General features: G+C 48.9%; 1 protein-coding gene across 1 annotated transcript; it reads right to left on the bottom strand.

The window, feature by feature from the left end:
- Positions 1-916: 916 nt before the first annotated feature.
- LOC120047120 (zinc finger protein 516-like) lies at positions 917-20802 on the bottom strand. The gene is made up of 4 exons (XM_038992658.1): positions 18993-20802; positions 7671-9014; positions 4327-4431; positions 917-1621 (listed from the first exon to the last, which is right to left on the bottom strand). The coding sequence occupies exons 1-4, from the start codon at positions 20800-20802 to the stop codon at positions 1311-1313; spliced, it is 3570 nt and encodes a 1189-aa protein (XP_038848586.1). The 3' UTR covers positions 917-1310.
- Between the last annotated feature and the right edge of the window lie 233 nt (positions 20803-21035).

Below are 21035 nucleotides of genomic sequence, written 5' to 3'. Positions count from 1 at the left end.
TTTATGAGGGTGAATGCAACTTTGAGAAAAACATCACACATATGGTTACAGTGAAGCCTCTCCTTATATGGTATATACAGTATACAAGCATGGCTTTGGTCCTCACTTCATACCTGGCCGTACAAAAACCAAAACAAGCTTTTTTTTGCAAAGGAGGTAGTATGCAAAGCGTCTAAAGGGAGTCTAATACGCAGAGGTAATCAAGAAGGGGCAAAACACACACACGCACACACACACACAAGCCGCACACACACACACACCAACCCTGCGACGGCTCCGCAGCCATCAGAAACAAAACACTGTCTCCAACAATGCTCCCTGAAAGCTCTAGACGCCTGACCTCTCAACCTTCCCCCCCAAAAAAGCCACTGTTGTGAGGACTAGCTTTTAGGAGTGTACTCTTATTCAAGTAGAAAAGAGAGTAAGGGCAAATTGAACCAAACAGTCCGACCACTTTATTCCTGCTAAGAGGTTTCAGTAAGAGGGTCTAATTTGAGGTTGGAGGTGTGGGTGTGGGAGGAGGACTACGCTCAGATCAGAGGGATCAGAAAACTGCCTCTTCTTCTTCTCCCAATAATTGAACGACCGTTAAAACAGCACGCTCGTTCATACCCCCCATTAAAAGCGCACTCTTTTTAATGAACAGTAAAGCAGGCACCTCCTCTCACACTGTCATTAGCCCTCTCTCACTCTCTCTCACTCTCTCACTCTTTAATGACCGGCCAAACAGCCTCGGAGTCAGATCGTGTAGTGGTCACTTCACTACAGCCACTCATACTGGACTCGTCATAGTGGTGCTCGAGAGGATAGAACACACACACACACACACACACACACACACACACACACACACACACACACACACACACACACACACACACACACACACACACACACACACACACACACACACACACACACACACACACACACACACCGTCTTGAGCTTGTCAAGTCAGCTGCAATCGGAGGGTTAGCTAAGTGAGTTCAGTTCAGTCAGTGTAAACATCACCAACTTGGCTGCTCCATTCTGCCGTGTGTTATTAAGGGATCAGTGTCCTGAGGAATGCACAAAACCATTTCATCACAATCTAAATCAAATGGGGGGAAAATAGGACAATGGAAAGCTATAGGGGCGTCGCTATGCCACCATGCCATCCTTGCCCATTTCCACAGAGGAAAAAAACAGCATTTGGTTGCACAGTGTCCGATTTCTCTTCTCTTTCCAAGAAATCCTTTTAGTTCTTATTTTTAAACACATTTCAAATAGTCCTGGTAATATTTCATCTAAAAGGGCAATAGGGGTGAGTTCATTCTGATGTCACTCTGTCAGGTGGTGTCTCTGACACATCTGGGAATATGGATGGAGTCTCTATCTCTATCTTAGGCCCTGGGGATGTCACGCTGGTGGGTCTGTTATTAGGTCGGGGTGGGTTGGTGGTGGTGGGTGAGAACCAGTCCCCCTGCTCCTCCTCCTGCTCGGGGCCCAGTCCCGGTGGTCTGTAATCAGGGTACTGGGCGTTGTCGAAATGCACGTGGTGGACACTCTGGACATGGGTCTTTAGGTTCCCTTTCTGAGAGGCTCGGTACGGGCAGAGGCGGCACCGGAACGGTCTCTCCCCTTTGGGACACACACACAACAACACACACAGAGGTCACACATAGAGTTCAAAGGTCACACAGAGGGCAGACATGGCGTAACCTTTCAGAGAGTACAGGACACATAGAGTTCAAAGGTCACACAGAGGGCAGACATGGCGTAACCTTTCAGAGAGTACAGGCGGCGGCAGAAATCTCCCCTGGAACGCTTTCATTTGCGAGGGATCTAATACGAGGAGCGATACATAAAATGACGTAAACCATGCTGGGACTGACTGTAGTTAAACGGTACAATGAATAAGACATGAATACATACACACAGTTATAACACAAAACAGGCACAAAAAAACCGAATTTAACCCCAAATCATGAAACCTCATGGCAACAGACTTCTAAACCATTCAAATATACCGCACCTGATTCCAAAAACAACAAGTTCACTTTCCTCGTTTCTAACCTACATGAACCTGCCCTCGTCTCCTGTGAGAGAAGCCTGACGCGTGTGGAAAAGGGCCACGCAAGTCCTACTTCATTTCTCTCTCTCTCTTTCCCTCAATCAGCCGGCCCCACCCACTCGCTTTGCTAATTAGAATGACCTACAACTGGTTCTGACGCCATCACATAAATAAGCAACAGCACACCTGAACTAAACAAATGACAGTGCCATTTAATTGCGCCTAATTATCGCTATGATAAATGGAAGAATATAAATGGGGGAAAACAAATGACTCCTTCTGCCCTCAACCTCTCTTCCCTCTCTGTTACCTGAAGAAGAAACAGAAAAATATGTGTGTTATCATACATCATTATATTGCGGTGGGGGAAATAAAACCACAAAAATACACAATTAATCACGCGGAATCTAAAAGCAGAGCCAGACGATCAGGCGGGCAGGTTGAGACGTGAGCGGAAAGCGAGCACCTCTAGGACACCGTCGTCCTGTTAGGAAGAGAGGCGGGGAGGGAGGCTGGATGGGAGTGGTGCACTAAATTACACTAAAGGTTATCGTCACTGTAAAGCACCGCCAACACTACATCTAATTGGACCCCGACGCTGTTTCTGCTCCCATCATTCATAGCGTTGCGATAAATTTGCGGATGGGTGATTCATTAAGATGGAGGTGCGGCTTGCAGACCTGGCTCTTTCCGAATGTCAAAGCAGAGGAGATTTACCTCACCTAACCCTCTCTCTATCTCCCCCTCTTTCTCAGAAAACTTTCATCTGATGCAGAGAGAAAAGAGACATGTTGTGTGTTCTCAGGGCCAATCCTTCACACAGGGACAGACTACCGGAACTGTATTGTTGCTGTCTATGGTTCTAGTCACTTGGTGACATAGTGACAACAAGAAATATGGGTAGTCTGAAAGGGGATGATTCCAGAAGGACACATAACTCATAGTGAAAAAAACAGAATGAATATAAAACAAAAAGGACATGAGCACCAGCAAACATGCACTGACAAACACATGCACACAAAACTAACGGGCATAAGCAATGGGAAGCAGCAACCCAACGTGAATCGATGGGAACAACATACTTGTTTGGGAGCTTCCGAGGGGTTGGTCTGAGCGTCAGCACCTCGGAGTCCGTTATAATCAAACACGACTGTGGGGAAGAAGGAGGGTTGGGGGGGGGGGGGGGGGTACTTGTTTTTAAAAAAAGCTCATAGTCTCCATTCGCCAGCATCACCACAGCAACGACCAGTTAGTTAGAGAGAGACAACACAACAACAGCAGAGCGGAGTGGAGCTAGATGATGATGATGATGATGATGATGATGAGACCTGGTGGAGTGAAGCCAGTGATTTAATATGACACAGACATGCTAATGGGAGGCCTCGGGGTGACTGGCCTTTCGCGTGAGGATGACGTCCATGCTGAATAAAACCATCGGTGACAACATTAATTACAGCTCACTCTCTCTCTCTCTGTGTGTGTGTTTGTGCAGTGTGTGTGTGTTTGTGCGGTGTGTGTGTGTAGGGGGTAAAGTGTGTGTGTGTGTGTGTGTGTGTGTGCATGCCTGCACACGCTCATGTGTGTTTACAGTGGATGCTGGGGGGGAAGAGGACTCCCTCTGCATCACTTACCGTTTGGCTCCTGTCACTTAGCATCACTGGCTGTGCCACAAATCATTCACACTCTCCATAAAGAAGTTACTTATCTCACTGTCTACCCCTATTACAGCTGGCCCCCACTGATGGACATGACCAGAGAGGAGAGGAGAAAGAGGACAAAGAAGAGGAGGAGCAGAGGAGAGGAAAAGATAAGAAAGGAGGCACAATAACTGGTTTGGCTGCTGAACAAGGATGAGTGATAATGGAGACATATGTGGGCATGATGGACAAATCCTATGGTTCACTAGCATGCACAATTCCTTCTCTCTAACTGACAGGTGATTAATAATGTATAATATTTGTCACAGGTCAGCAAATCATATTCGTTTACAACCTACAGACAGCTATTCTGGTCGAGGGCAAAGAATGAACCCACAGGCCGAGGAGCGCACATGAACAAATAATCTAGTTGAATGGTACTGATGTTCAGTATTGGATATGTGATTGTATGTGTATGTGTGTGTGTGTGTGTGTGTGTACACGTGTGTGTGTACAGGCATATGTGTTTGTGCGCACATACATGTGCACTTGTGCATGTGTATTCACACACCTGCGTATGTATGTGCTTGTGTGTGTGTGTGTGTGTGTGTGTGTCTGTGTTAATCCCCATTTACCTGTGTGGGATCTCATGTGTGTGCGGAGGTGACTGGGCTGACTGAAGCTCTTCCCGCACTCTTGGCAGCCGTATTCCCCTTGTCGAACCGGAGACCTCAGCATCCCTACAACACAGAGAGAGAGGAACATGGGCTAAAACGTCATCTTAAAACACACACCCTCTGTGACGACACAGAGAGAGGGATACGGGAAGAGAGAAAGAGAGGTAACAGGGAACGGGTGATAAAGGAAGAGTAAGGGGAATGGGGAATTGAGAGAAAAAAATGAAAATCCACACAAAAAACCTGATGACCAAAATGAAGATGTAGAGATGGATGGGAGGATGGAAAGAAAAAAGGAGAGATAGAAGGGAAGGACTAAATGAAGGGCCGCACCTGCTGCCTCGACCTCTGAATGCTCAGCTATGAAAAGCCAACTGGCATTTACTCCTGAGGTGCTGACCTGTTGCACCCTCTATAACCACTGTGATTATTATTTGACCCGGCTGGTCATCTATGACCGTTTGAACATCTTGAAGAACGATCTCGCCTTAATGGCCATGTACTCTTATAATATCCACCGGCACAGGTCAAGACAGAGATGGCATGACCTTCCAGAGAGGACAGGTGGTGGCAGAACTCTCCCCTTGAGCGATTTCATTTGGGAGGGATTTAATACGACGAACAATACATAAAATGACGTAAACTATGTACTCTCATAATCTCCACCAGCACAGCCAGAAGAGGACTGGCACCCCCTCGGAGCCTGGTTCCTCTCTAGGTTTCTTCCTAGGTTCCTGCCTTTCAACTGAGTTTTTCTTAGCAACCATGCTTCTACATCTACATTGCTTGCTCTTCGGGGCTTTAGGCTGGGTTTCTGTATAAGCACTTTGTGACATCTGCTGATGTAAAAAGGACTTTATAATCACGTGTAATTGATTGATTGGAAGTATATGAATGGAACACAGGGCCATAAAGGAGTAGACGCCGACAGACGTGGTCAGACTAGTCTCTCGTCTCTGGCTGGAGAGAGCTAGCCTCAACTCTAGTAGAGAAGAGTAGAGTATAGAGAGGGAAGCATCATTAGTATGTCTAATGTGTCATTATGGGAGGCTAGCTCCAGGGGTTGGACTGCAGCTGTCACACAGCATCATCTCAGGCTCTGACAGGCAGACACACACAGCTACATGGCCGCCGCATAAATTACAGCCAATTAAAACGCCCCGGCTGTGATGTGCCCGCTCCGCTGCCCAGCCCGCGTGTCACATGTCAGGTGTGTGTGTGTGTTTGAGAGAGAGAGAGAGAGAGAGAGAGAGAGAGAGAGAGAGAGAGCGAGAGAGAGAGAGAGAGAGAGAGACAGAGAGAGAGAGAGAGAGAGAGAGAGAGAGAGTGAGTTCTGTTTATTTGTACGTGTGTGTACATGTGCAGAAGGGGAATATAAAAGATCACCGGCGTGTCATCCGGTGATGCAGGATGCAGGGAGGCAGCAGGAAGACGAGAGAGACCAACTTGGTCCATCCATCGTCACATATCCCCTGTCCTCCCCACCACCGCCACTACCAACCCCTCCAATGACCTCTTCCCCTGCCAGCCAAAAAGCCCTTGGGGTGTGTGCAGTGAGTGAGGGGGTGAGTTCCCAGCCCTGCCTTGGCATGTACCTGGGCTCGTGGTACCCGCTGGTGGTATGGGTGACAGGGGAGGGGAGGTGACTGAGAGTGTCTCTGGCAGATCTAACCCTGCCTGGCCCCAGGAAACATCCAGCCAGACCCACAAGCATCTCTCTCTCTCCCTCTGAGGCACCAATGAAAGACAAGTGAGCTGGACTAAACACACTAATACACACACACACACACACACACACACACACACACACACACACACACACACACACACACACACACACACACACACACACACACACACACACACACACACACACACACACACCCCACCCCTCTGCCACACACACACACAAACAACACACATCCTGGCTTTCTCAAAAAAAGGTCACTTTATAGCATCTGACTCAAAGGGCTAAGGCGGAGCGTGACGGTATCTGCCTGGACGGGTGACAGCGATGTCATACGTCTGCCTCCCAGGCTGTTTTCTCTCTCTGGAACATGGGGAGGAATAGAAGCCTGCCAGCTGGGTGTCTTAAGCAGAGGCCCACTTGACCTTAGGAAAGCAGCAGCAGAATACGGGGAAAATTCAGGATGTTTTGGTAATCACCATTTCTAAAGCAGCTGCTGCTGGGTTAATTATTATGTCTCTTACCCCCCCCGTCTATGAGAGTATCATCAGCCAGAGCCCTGAACCAAACAGTTGGCGACAGGTCACCGGGAGAGCGGAGATATGCCTTGCAGAACAGAGACCCACGAAGGTCCTGCCACATCTTTCACCGTTATAACATCACCAGTGGAGGCTGGTGGGAGGCGTTATAGGAGGACGGGATCATTGTAACGGCTGGAATGGAATCAATGGAACGGACTCAAACGTGTGATTCCCATATGTTTGATGTGTTTCATACCATTCCATGTATTCCATTGCCGCCATTACAATGAGCCCGTCCTCCTATAACGCCTCCCACCAGCCGCCATTGCCCCAGATACAGCCTTTTTACAATATACAGTAGCTTGTGTGCTCCTACACACACACATGGTCAGCACACACACAGCTACTTTAATGCATCTCCCTTTCATTATTTATGCTCCTGTCAGACTGGCCAGTCGGCCTGTCTATCAATCATCTTCTGCTAGATGGTGTGTGTGTAGGCGTGCGAGTGTTTGTGTGCGTGCGTGCGTGCGCGGTGTGTGTGCACGCCTGCATACATCTGTGCGTGTACACAACTGAGCCCGTGTGTTTGTGTTGACCACCTCAGGGGCCAGTCCTGCTGGCAGATCCAGTCCAGTGAAGCTCCCCGCCACATGTGACATGAGCTGTCAATCAGCGAGCCAAAAAAGGTCTGCTCAACATCTCCTGACATTTGGCCTTTCCTCTAAACACATGATCCTAAGGCATGTTCATCATCATCGCTACTACCCTTCTCAATGTCTCCCCTTCTCATCACAGCACTGACAGGCTGCATAGATGAAAAACATGTCTGAGGATCTGAGTATTAGAGCAGGCCTAAATGTGGAAAAAAATGTCATTTTTTTCTCACTGTTTGTGAGAAGGTTGAGTTTTGTGCCAGAGGGTGACTTTACCGTCATTAAAGATCTCTTGTGAGAGTGGCAAACAATGAGTGGACGTTCCCTCTGTTTTCTTGATGTTATTTTGTGTCCACGTCATGTGCCAAGTTCGCTAAACATATTTTCCTATCTATTTAAGGACCTAAGGTTGTTTCATAGCTCTGCCCTGGCTCTTACCTGTGGGGTTCAGGAGGGGGTTGGCGGCACCCCAGCGGTGGTAGAGCGTCGCCAGGTCATTGGAGTTACAGTTCTTCAGGAAGCTCAAGATGTCCATGGGCAGCTCTGGTGTCTCCACCCCCCGTGCCTCCTCCTGTTTCACCTCCGCATGCTGGGCTGAGGAGGGGTAGGAGGAAGAGGTGGAGGATACCTGGACAGCGCTCCCAAGTGTCTGGGAGTGGGAGGCTCCATAGCCCTGGCCTGCCGTGGTGGTGTTGTGGGCTGGGCGCTCTGCCCTGGGTCTGCCCTGGGACTGGGGGTGAGACTGGGAGCTGCTGGACTTGGGCTGGGGCTGAGGCGAGCTCCTGGCTCTGCTGTACTCTGCCAGGCCATGTTTGCTGGACAGCATGAATCCAAGGCCTTCCTGAGGCAACATGTACCTATCCACCAGCCTGGTGGTTCCTCCAACACTGGGGCTAGGGGCTGAGGGTCGCTGGGGAGCCCCGGCCGCAGTGCTCTTCTCCAGGGAGCCGGTCAAGGAGCCTCCCCGTGGGTAGATCTCCACCCTGGGCCTGGAGTTAGAGCGAGAGCGCTGGCCCTGATCCGGCACAGCCTCGCCTCTCTGTCTGCTGCCTGCCCTGGGAGGCCGCACACTCTGGGAGCCTGAGGCAGAGGAGGAGGATCCTTGTGTGGAGGAGGAAGAGGTGCTGGGTTGACTGGCTGCCCTGTCCCTGACGTCTTTCTTCTGGCCCCCATTCAACGATGGGGGGCGTGTGCGGGGGGTGCGCACCACAGGGGGCAACGGGGGACACTCCCTCCCATCCAGAGCGGGAGGAGGGCCCGTGCGTCTCCTGGAGGACGAACCCTCTCGGGGGCCCTTGAAGCCATTCTTCAGGAGGGCCCATTTGGGGGCCAGGGCACTGCTGTTGATGCGATGGGCGACAGTCTGGTGCATCCACAGCACCTCCAGGTAGTGGGTGGAGTGGGAGCAGTAGGAGCACTTATGACTGGGCAGGCCCTTCTGCTGAAGGGCTGAGGAGGCCGGGCCCCTGTGACCCTCGGCTCTCACACACAGGTCCAGAGGAGCAATATGGTGAGGGTCAGTGGGTGAACTGCTCCCGTCGGTGCATTTGTCTCTCGACGGCCGGGCAGAGAGGTAAGGGTGGGGGGCAGAGGTTTGAGCAAGCCCGTCGAGGAGGGCCCTCTTCAGCTTGGGGAAGCTACTGGGGGTGCCTCTCTCAGAGCTGGAGCTGGGGTTGGGAATGGGTCGGCCGTCACAGGTGTGCTGGAGACGTAGATGGGACAGGAAGGCAGAGGACTCCGTGCTGACAAAGTCACACAGGCTGCAGACGTAAGGCTTCTCATCTGTGGAAGGCAAAACAGAACAGAGATGGTTTGGTCACTTCTCTGAAACATTCGACCAGTGGTGGGAAAAGTACTCAATTGTCATACTTGAGTGAAAGTAATTAATACACAATGACTCAAGTAAAAGTGAAAGTAACCCAGTAAAATACTACTTGAGCAAAAGTCTAAAAGTATCTGGTGGAAAAAGTACATTTTCATATTTGAGTAAAAAGTAATTGCATCGAATTCTTTATATTATATTAAGCAAACCAGACGGCATAAATATATTTTATTTGTATTTTTTTATGGACAGACAGGGGCACACTCCAACACTCAGACATTATTACAAACAGTAGCAAATAGAGCCATGACTACATGGAACTCTCTTTCACATAAGGTAGCTCAAGCTAGCGTTCAAATCTGATTTTTAAAAAACAGACAAAACAACACCTCATGGCACAAAGAGACACACACTAGTACATTGTACATGTGCGATTGTGGAGCAGTGTACATTTGTATAGCTCACAATGTCTTGTGCGATGTATTGTTTTATTAATGATGTAGACAATGATTTTGGTTGCGATCTGTTGCTTTATTCCTGTTTGGAATCCAGGAAGAGTAGAGGCTGCCTTGGCAGCAGCCAATGGGGATCCTAATAAAATACTAAATACAAATCCAGTATTTGTGATTAGTGAGTCCGCCAGATCAGAGGTAGTAGGGATGACAACACGTTATATTGATAGGTGCGTGAATTGGACCATATCGCTCTCCTGCCTGAGCATTCAAAATGTAACGAGCACTTTTGGATGTCAGGTAAAATGTATGGCATGAGTAGAGAGTACATATTTCCTTTAGGAATGTAGTGGAGTAAATTGTAAAAGTTGTCAAAAAATAAGTAGGAAAGTAAAGTACAGATACCCAAAAAACAAATAAAGAGAAGTCAGTTCAGAAACAGAACCCGAGTCCCTGCCTGACGTATCAGCTGAGATTGCACCAATTAGATGCTAGCAAAAATCACGCCTGCCTTATATGGTGGTCTATTTAAGCTGACCGGTTCTGCTCACATATCCTGCTACCACTTGCTGCTACTGCTAGTAATGCTTTTGCTTCTTTTGCCTCCACCTGTTAGGTTCTGTTTTCCTGCTGGGGGATTTTTATAGCTTACTGCTCACTGCTTGTTGGTCATTTTATATATTGACGCTTTGCTTGGGTAGTGAACTACCCTGAAGGAGCAGAGCCTATATCGGCAAGACTGGCATTATCCATTCTTTAATAAATGGTTAAACATATTTCTACTTGGTGCTTTCCGAACTTTCTGTATTTCTACTTAGTTAATTTACACCACTGCATTCTACAAACATTATATGAACATTCTGTTTTACTAACGTCTATGAAACATTCTACAAAACATTGATCTGCCTAGAGGTATGCTTGAAATAGTAGCTGACAAGTTTAATTGAGTCATGTTCCATGAAAAAGGGGGTGTTGCGCTTCCTCATGACCACTTGGTGACAGTGTTGGCCTAAATACCAAACCATAAGAATATATGGAGAGAATCTGAATTGATACCTCATGTCCCCTCTCCTCGCCTCCTTCCCAAAACCAATAGGAGCATAAGGTCAGAGGGGTGGGAATTCTGATTTTCTTATACAATGGGTTTTTGAGAAGGAGGCCAGGAGAGCGGACAAGAGTCAAGGAAATGCAATTGAGACTCTCCCATAGGCTAAAATGTATGGCATTCGCATCTGATTCAGTGCATCTGTACATGTCACAAAAGAGTGTCATTCCAGATTATTCCGACATACGAGAGTAAACAGTGTCTTTTATCGGGAAATTAACAACATGTAGAAATTCACTCTGATGCGAGAAGTATTCCTAGGCCTAATGATGAGTATGATCATGGTTTCTGATATCACGATAAGAATAACTGAAGGGAAAATAGTCTTCCTGCCTTTTGATACCCTGATTAATGTATTTAAATTGGCTGCATTACTACGCTGAACAAAAATACAAACGCAACATGTCAAGTGTTTCATGAACTGAAATAAAAGATCACCAAAATGTTCCATATTCACAAAATGCTTAACTCTCTTAAATGTTGTGCACAAATTTGTTTAGATCCCTGTCAGTGAGCATTTCTCCTTTGCCAAGATAATCCATCCACCTGACAGGTGTGGCATAACAAGAAGCTGATTAAACAGCATGATCATTACACAGGTGCACCTTGTGCTGGAGGCAAAATCCCACTCTAAAATGTGTAGTTCTCTCACACAACACATTGCCACAGATGTCTCGCGTTTTAAGGGCGCATGCAATTGGCATGTTGACTGCAGGAATGTTCACCAGAGCTGTTGGCAGAAAATTGAATGTTAATTTCTCTACCAAAAGCTGCCTCCAAGCTACCTCCTCTTCATTTTAAAGAATTTGGCAATACATCCAACCGGCATCACAAGCGCAGACCACGTGTAACCACACCAGCCCAGGACCTCCGCATCTGGCTTCTTCACCTGCGGAATCGTCTGAGACCAACCACCCGGACAGCTGATGAAACTGAAGGTTTGCGCAACCGAAGAATTTCTGCACAAACTACCAGAAACCATCTCAGGGAAGCTCATCTGCATGCTCGTCATCCTTACCAGGGTCTTGACCTGACTGCAGTTCGTCGTCGTAACCGACTTCAGTGGGCAAATGCTCACCTTCGATGGCTCTGGCACGCTGGAGAGGTCGCGCTGCATGAGGCAAATGGTGGTCACACCAGATACCGACTGGTTTTCTGATCCACGCCCCTCCTTTTTTTAAGGTATTTGTGATCAGTCATGTAAAATACATAGATTAGGGCCTAATGAATTGATTTCAATTGACTGACTTCCTTTTCTGAACTGTAACTCAGTCAAATCTTTGTTGCGTTTATATTATTGTTCAGTGTATATTTCTACTGGTTGTAGAGTGCAGTTCTCAATGTTCGCCACATGGTGGCATATATACTGAATCCACCCTGCACACACACACATTAACAGAACCCCACGCAATCTATCACACATAAACATGAATACAAAAACACCCACACTACTCCAGAGCATTGATCACCCACCTCTCACTCTCTCTCCCTCATACCGGAAGAAACACAAAACACACACAAATGTCCAGTAACACTTCTTGAGGCCCCTTAAGGCGGCAATCAGCAGTTGAAACAATAACGAAGCACGCTCCTCGCCCCTGGAGATATGCCCCTGGAGATGGGACTGGCGATATGTAACCACTCTCAAATTCATAGACAGAGCAATGGATGTTTACTTTGTTTACAAAAATCAGGGTCAAACAAGCTTATATGTTGGGTTCTGCTGGGGCACCGGAGTTGAACTAAGCTCATGAGGCATTTCTAAGTTATATTCTTCAAGAATCCAATGGGTACATATCCTTCATTTATCATTACAAAAATGGATGTAGCAACTCCAGATTGCCCCTTTAATTAAGGAGGATATGTGTCTGTAACAGTATAACTTTAAACCGTCCCCTCGCCCCGACCTCGGGCGCGAACCAGGGACCCTCTGCACACATCAACAACGGTCGCCCACGAAGCATCGTTACCCATCGCGCCACAAAGGCCGCTGCCCTTGCAGAGCAAGGGGAAACCCTACTTCAGGTCTCAGAGCAAGTGACGTAACCGATTGAAATGCTATTAGCGCGTACCCGCTAACTAGCTAGGCATTTCACATCCGTTACACTCACCCCCCTTTCAACCTCCTCCTTTTCCGCAGCAACCAGTAATCCGGGTCAACAGCATCAATGTAACAGTATAACTTTACGTCGTCCCCTCGCCCCGACACAGGCGCGAACCAGGGACCCTCTGCACACATCAACAACGGTCGCCCACGAAGCATCGTTACCCATCGCTCCACAAAGGCCACGGCCCTTGCAGAGCAAGGGGAAACCCTACTTCAGGTCTCAGAGCAAGTGACGTAACCGATTGAAATGCTATTAGCGCGTACCCGCTAACTAGCTAGCCATTTCACATCCGTTACATGTCCACACACTCAGTGCCTTGTGACGTACAAGACCTCCCTTGCCCACTGAAACAAATGGACACACACACACACACACACACACACACACACACACACACACACACACACACACACACACACACACACACACTTAGAACATGCCACTGCCATCTGCTTTTCATTTTGGCTTCCCTATTATCCACATACTGCAGTGGCTAACACCCAGCCAGGGTTGAGCTGGAGGCTAATCTCTGAGTGTGTGTGTGTGTGTGTGTGTGTGTGTGTGTGTGTGTGTGTGTGTGTGTGTGTGTGTGTGTGTGTGTGTGTGTGTGTGTGTGTGTGTGTGTGTGCGCGTGCGTGCGTGAGTGTGTTTTACATTTGACATTTTAGTCATTTAGCTCTTATCCAGAGCTACTTATAGTTAATGCATTCATCTTAAGATAGCTAGGTGAGACAACCACATCTCTCAGTCATACATAGTTAGCTACTGTATCGAGTAAAAACGTACTATCAGAAAAGTCTGTGCTAGTAGATGGTGCATGTGTGCATGTCTGTGTTTAAGAAGGGGAAAGCCCTGGTTCCCATAGAGCTGTCAGTGCCATAACCTGCCTCGCTGCCAAGGGGAAACCACGGGGGGAAATAACATCCATCTGACATAAACAAACACTGGGTGGGATGTCCGCCATTAACTGCACACCTCCCTCGCTCCCTCCCTCCTTCGCTTGCTCCCTCCCGCCCTCCCTGCCTCCCTCGCTCCCTCCCACTCAGCACTCTGTGGGAGTCAAGGCAATCGAGACTGGCACTGTAGCGACGCTCTTCTCCTCCACGTGCAGTGCAGACATGCATGTACTCCTGGAACCCAGAACCAGATCTGGCTTGCGCTCACCATTTCCACTGCCGACAGTAACCATACAAACATTCTAAACCTACATTACTCAGCCATTTAGAAAGACTATCCACACTTCATAAGTAATGGCCTGAAAATGATCATGTTCTCCTGTACAAATAGTAAATAGGTTTTAAAAAAAGGACTTTAAATACTGTCTCTGTCTGGGGATGATAAGAGTGATGGACAGGGTGGCAACCTGCCAACTCCTCAGCAGTGTATCACCTCACCTCCATGGACCTGATCACCTGATAAGATATCACCTGAGCAGCACACTCCTGCAGCCATCCAGTCATGTTCATTGGCATTTCCAAACTATAAACAACATTGTCAACAGTGCAAACCTTGAATGAACCCCTGATTTGAATGACTCGGGGACCGATTCAATCAAATCCGCTTTAACCAACATCCGCACAGCTGATGTTTTGACGTGTCGGAGGCGGAACGGCGTAAGAGCTGTCAAATCCCCAAGAGGCTCACGGTATCCCTAAAGCGGACATTGCCATTGGCTGCACGGAGTCGCATTAAGAGAAATCTTGCAGCCATGCAGGCTTGTTTACTGGGACGTGAGATGTAATCTACACCCTGATTAGGCTGATATAAATCCGTATTATTTTGTTGAATGATTTTAATTTGGAGCATCATTATTTTTTATATAGCCTAGACTTTCTCGCTCTGAACTTCCAACGCGAGTGGGACTGGTGTGGCTTCGTGACAATGATCACATTTGACAGCTCCAACGCAGTTCCACCTCCGACACCGCCAAAACATCAGCTGTGCGGTTGCCTGCTATCGCCGTTCAACGCTTGATCTGATTGGCGAGCCTGTCTGGGAGTGAGTATGTGTGTGTGTGTGTTTGTGTGTATAACTGAGTGTGCACATGCATTTATTTGTATTTTACCCTTATTTTACCAGGTATGTTGACTCACAATACATTCTCATTTACAGCAACGACCTGGGGAATAGTTACAGAGGAGAGGAATGGGATGAATGAGCCAATATTGGAAACTGGGGAAGATTAGGTGGCCATGATGGTATGAGGGCCAGATTGGGAATTTAGCCAGGACACCGGGGTTAACACCCCTACTCTTATAATAAGTGCCATGGAATCTTTAGTGACCCACAGAGAGTCAGGGCACCCGTTTAATGTCCCATCTGAAAGACGGCACCCTACACAGGGCAATGTCCCCAATCACTGCCCTGGGGAATTGGGATCTTTTTTTTTTACCAAAGGAAAGAAAGAGTGCCTCCTACTGGCCCTCCAACACCACTTCCAGCAGCATCTGGTCTCCCACCCAGGACCAACCCTGTTTAGCTTCAGAGGCAAGCCAGCAGTGGGACGCAGGGAGGTATGCAGCTGGTGCATGCTAGGTGTGTGTGTGTCCTCTGAGAGTATGTGTGTCCATTAGGAGTGTCTCTATAAATAACAAATCCCTGAGACGTGGAGAGCAGGATAGGGATCAGGGTGACTGGATGGCGTCAGCGGGGATTAGGTAACCAGCCAGTGGAACATAGAGGGTATAGGTAGGGCAGAGGACGTCCTACCAGGCCCTGTTACCGGACTGTCTGACAGGGGATCTGAGATTGCTCTTTCCACCTTCTCCTCCCTCCTTAATCCTCCACCCCCTCTGCCTCCCTCCCTCTCTGCAGACGACTTTGTCAACCACTTTGAAAAGAAGACTTCGCTCAGCCTATTGAGTCCAGTGGTCCCACAGAACAACCCTACACCTTGACCGCTTCCTCCCCTCTCTCTCCAGATGAAATCCTGCGGCTAGTGAGGCCCGGCTGCCCAACAACCTGCCCGCTCGACCCCATCCCCTCCTCCCTTCTCTAGGCCATCTCTGGAGGCCTTCTCCCATTCCTCACTACCCTCATCAACTCATCCCTGAAATCAACACTCAACTCCTCTGACGTCAAACACTACAGACCAGTATCCCTTCTTTCCTTTCTTTACAAAATGCTTGAGCGTGCTGTCTCTAACCAACTCTCTCACTATCTATCTCAGAACGATCTCTGACCGCTCTTCTCTGTGTCACAGAAGCTGACTCTCTCTCTCCTCTGTTCTCATCCTCCTAGGACTATCCGCTGCCTTCGACACCGTGAACCATCAGATCCTCCTCTCCATCCTCTCAGGGCTGGGCGTCTCAGGCTCTACACACTCTTGGATTGCATCTTACCTGGCAAGCCACTCCTACCAGGTGACGTGCAGAGGATCTGTATCTGCACCACGTACTCTCACTACTGGTGTCCCCCAGGGATCGGTTCTAGGCCCTCTTCTCTCAATACACCAAGTCACTCGGCTCCGAAATAACCTCACATGATTTTTCATATCATTGTTATGCGGATGACACTCAACTACTTTTCTCATTCCCCCCTTCTGATGCCCAGGTGGCGAAACGCATCTCTGCGTGCCTGGCAGATATCTTAACTTAGAAGTTGGCTCACCACCTCAAGTTCAACATCGACAAGACGTAGCTTCTCTTCCTCCCGGGGAAGGCCTTCCCGCTCCAAGACCTCTCCATCACAGTTGACAACTCCACGGTGTCCCCCTACGAGAGTGCAAAGAACCTTGACGAGACCCTGGACAACACCCTGTCGTTCTCTGCAGACGTCAAAGTAGTGACTTGCTCCTGCAGGTTCATACTCTACAAAATCCGTAGAGTACGTCCCTAACCCACACAGGAAGCGGCGCAGGTCCTAATCCAGGCACTTGTCATCTCCTGTCTGGACTACGCTGTTGGCTGGGACCCCGCTTGTGCCATCAAACCCCTGCAACGTATCCATAATGCTGCAGCCCGCCTGGTGTTCAACCTTCCCAAGTTTTCCCATGTCACTCCGCTCCTCTTCACACTCCACTGAAGCTTAGTTCCACGACAAGACCATGGTACTTGCCTACAGTGCAGCAAGAGGAACTGCCCCTCCCTACCTTCAGGCTGCACTCAAACCCTACACCCGCAACCCGAGCACTCCATTCTGCTACCTCTGGTCTCTTGACCCTCCCACTAGGACAGCAGAGTCCCTGCCCATCTTCCGAAAACAAGTGAAACTCTACCTCTTCAAAGAGTATTTTAAGTAATCCCACAACATCACCCCCCCTCGCACCCCCCCCCCCCCCCCCCCCCCAGAAAAGGTTTTGTGAACTAACACTCACACTTGACTTTTGTCACCGCCTTACTAGCTCAGACTTTACTAATAGCTACTTTATTGAGGGAAGATGTACTTGCTATGACTGTGATATGTGTTTGTCCCACCTAGCTATCTTACGATGAATGCACTAACTGTAAGTCGCGTCTGATAAATTACTAAAATGTAAATGTAAAATGTGGCCATCACTGCCACAGCCGGTGTCCTGTTCATTTGGCGTCAAATGGGGAAAAAAACTGAAAAACAGGGAGGGACTACCTGTCCTTGTCCAATAAGAAATTCTTATTTGTATTTTCTGTTGTAGAACATTTAAAAATGTATTTCATTGTGTAACCTAATGAACATGACCCTGAGTTATGTTTTAAACCGACTGCCATGAGGGAGGAAAAAAACAATGCTCACTCCTCACTCAGAATCCATTGCTGTGATCTTAAAATCTCCTCAATCTCTCATTAGCCTGGTCCCAGATCTGTTTGTGCGGACTCCTATGGTCATTGTGATGACAAACATGTTGAGTTGTCTATACTGCACTAACAGTTCTGGAACCAGGCTACTCACTCATGGCTCTGACTGCACGAGTTAATATTCTTAATGTTCTCATACATAGGCTACTGCACATAACATCCTAAGGGATATCATAAGTAAGATCCATTCTCTGCATACTAACTGAATAAATACATGTTTCTGTCTGAGGATTTAGTACATGAATGACAAAACAGGAAGTTCACAACAGACATGAAAAAGTGTTTTATTTTTTTCTTGTGTGTGACACTATGTCGACTAAAAAAGCAACAAGTGCTCCTTTCTTTCTTTAGTCTACTGAACGTCTATGGTTGGGTGTTCTCATGCTATTTCTCTATTTCTCTCTGCTCAATTTTCAAACATTCTCATGTTGAAAGCTGAGGGGGAGAAAAAATACAGATTTTTTCACTGTAAATATTTTTTTTTTAAAGGAGAGCAAAAACATATTCACACAGATAAAAGGGGGGGTTTCCTGAGACAGGAAAAGCTGAAATAGCACACTGCTCGAGCCCGAAGAAAAGCTACTTCTATTTCTGCCATTCTAAACCGCCAGGGAAGAGAGTGAAAGACTAAGCTCTGATTCTTAAACTGTGTATGAAAACATGATAAGCAGAGACATATTTTCAACAAGTTAGTGCTAACACTGACACCCACTCAAATACCTGTCTGTACCCTTCTGAAGAACAAAACATACATACCAAGCAATCTTGACTCTTAAATCAACCCAGATGTATATGTTTATCATGATTTCCCCCCCCCCCGGTGTTTATAGCTCAAGACTTTTTTCACAGTGTTTATTGCTCAAAGGAGTGAAGAAATGATAGGCATTCCAAAAATTCCAACTCCATTGTAATGCCACTTTCAAAGCATAAGCTTTCATCAAACCACCCATTGACTTTTCATCTCGGACTGCTTTTGTCAACAGTCTTGTTCTTTTCAACAGTGGCTTGAACACAAATGAGAATATAATGACCTGACATGATACAGTCTATCATGTTGTTTTTGTAAAGCACACTCAAAAACAGATCCTGAGCAGTTCCGACTATCGCCACAGGGTGGCTCATGTCCCCACTCCATATGGGGCTGAGTTGATGAGATGGAATCACAATGATAGGGATCTCACCAACAGATGTTTGCTAGTGAGAGTGTCAAGATCAGGGGCATTGAAAGAGCTTGAAAAGGAATGAGCTCCTACAGCATGCTTAACATATTCCTTACATTGAAGCTTATCTCTTGGGGCTGTTGTCATTCTAAATCTGCATACAACATCTGCGCGTTGAGGACAGAGCTAAATAACTTGCTGTTGTCAGAGAAAGGGTTTTGTTTACATTCTATTTCCTCTCAAATATTGCCCAATTTCCCCCCTCACTAGTCCAACTAAGGTCACCCGACAGAAGGCTTATATTAGGGTCAGGAACTAACAGTCGAGGTTTGTTCACTAACCTGCCAGTTGGACTGCATCGGCGGTGCTCATCTCAGGGGCGTCCTCTCCCAGGGTGGAGGCTGGTGGTGAGTTCCCGTACCCTGGGGTGCTGGGCCTGCTGGGAGAGCCTGATTCGGGGTCACTGGTGGATCCCCAGCGGTCCACTCCTTGCCCTGCCCTGTTGTCCCCTCCGGACCCGGAACCCCTGCCCCCGTCTCGCCTCTGGTGGACCCGCTGGTGCACAATCATCTGGTGGCGGCTGCGGAACACCTTTCCGCACTCAAAGCACTCGGTGGACTTGGTCTGGCTCTGCTGGAAGGACGAGGGACGTCGGCCCTGGCGGGAGGAGGGACGGTACTCCGAGTCGCTCAGGCTCTCGGGGGTGTGCTCCCCTGGGGAGGTGTAGTGGCTACTACCCCCTCCCCCGCTGGTGCTGCTGCGTCTCCCTGAGCGTCTCTCCCTCTGCTGGCCCTCCAGGATGTAGCGGCTGCTCTCCTTCTCGTACACCACGGTCCCTCCAGCCAGGACCTCATCCCCTTCTCCACCTGCCGTAGCCTTTATACTGTATGCCTCCACAGGCTCCAGAACCCTGCCCCGAGTAGCCAGCTGCCAGGCCTGGTAGCTACAAACTGGGTCCAGCTCGGGGATTCTCTGGCCCAAGCGCCTCTTCTCTTCCTGGGGCTTTTCTTCGGCAGCTGGGCGGAGGCTGAGGTAGTCCAGGAGGCGCCTTTTGGCACTGGGAGAGTCCCCGTCATCACTAGGTCGTCTCTGGCCCTGTGTTGGCTGCTTAGCCTGGTTGTGGACCTTCTCGTGGGTCCTCAGGCTCTCTCTGTCATGGAACAGGTTGCCACACTTGGAGCAAACCTGGTAAAGGTTTGTGGAGGTCACATTGGTCTCTGGGTCTTGGGCCACGTCGTTGATGGTGGCCGCGGCCTCTTGGGAGTCTGCCTTGGGTTTCCCCCGGCCGGAGGCCTTGGAGCCAGTGTGGGTCTTCATGTGGCTCTTGAGGAACCAGGCTTCCCTGAAACGGCGGCCGCACACCCGACAACAGTGCTCAAGGAGGCCTGCGTGTTTCTTCATGTGGGACTTAAGGAACCAGGCCTGTGTGAACACCTGGCCACACGTCTCACAGGGGAAGGCCCCATCAGTGACCTGAGTCCCTGTTTCTCCCTCCGTTGCCACTGCCTCCTGACTCACTGGGTTAGTCTCGTCCTCCATGTCGGCTGTGATGTGGACCTTCTCGATGTGACTGAGGAGTTGGTCCTCGCGCTGGGTCTGGTACCCACACAGACGGCAGCAATATGGCCGCTGCTCAGAGCTCGACTTCTCCCTTTTGACGCTCCTCACCGCCGTCTTCCCTATGCCCTCTTCTGTGTTAGCGTCTCCGTTGACGACCCTGTTACAGGCCGAGCTGCTCTTCGTCGGACTGGTTCCACCGTCCAGGCCCTCGGACACACCCACTTCACCTGACCCCTCCTCTTCCTCCTCTGGCCCATCCTCCGCCTCCTCGGGGTGGTGGCTAGTGAGTGTGCGCAGCTTGTGGCTGCGGATGTGGACCTTGAGGTTGCCTTTCTGGGAGGCACGGTGGTCGCAGTAGGGACACTTGTAGGGGCGTGCGCCTGTGTGGCGCCGCATGTGCTGCGACAGAGAGCTCTGGAAGGGGAAGCTCCGGCCACACACGTTGCAGTCGTAGGCTGAGGCCTTGTCTTCTTCCCCCTCTTCTCCATCTCCTCCATGGCTGGCCTTGCCACCCTCCTCCCCCAACGCCAGCCCTCCCGCCTGGGTCTCCATGGCCTCCACTCCTCCTCCTCCGCTCTCTCTGGGGTTCATGGTGCTATGCCTCCCACTCCAACTCCCTGCCTGCGCTAGCTCGCTAACAGTGGATCTACACTGCTATCTGCAGTAGCTCATCTAGCTCTAGCGTTCTCCGTCTGTATCAGCCAATCCCAATGCTATCTGTCCGTGCTCATCCACTGCCAACTGTAAGGGTGCATCCAGTGCTATTTAGGCCGTGTTCATCTAACACTTTTTTCTTAATGAATCCAATGCCATCTATCGGTCTT

Source organism: Salvelinus namaycush, chromosome 5 (assembly GCF_016432855.1).
Source record: "Salvelinus namaycush isolate Seneca chromosome 5, SaNama_1.0, whole genome shotgun sequence".
NCBI lineage: Eukaryota > Metazoa > Chordata > Actinopteri > Salmoniformes > Salmonidae > Salvelinus > Salvelinus namaycush.
Note: the sequence above shows the minus strand (reverse complement) of the source record. Positions and strands in the feature narration are given on the sequence as shown.

Coding starts and splice junctions, on each gene's coding strand:
- LOC120047120 (XM_038992658.1), bottom strand. CDS start 20,802: ATGAACCCCAGAGAGAGCGGAGGAGGAGGAGTGGAGGCCATGGAGACC. Junction 9,015..18,992: donor CGATGCAGTCCAACTGGCAG/GTTAGTGAACAA, acceptor TGCCTTCCACAG/ATGAGAAGCCTTACGTCTGC. Junction 4,432..7,670: donor CCCCCTCCTGAACCCCACAG/GTAAGAGCCAGG, acceptor TCTGTGTTGTAG/GGATGCTGAGGTCTCCGGTT.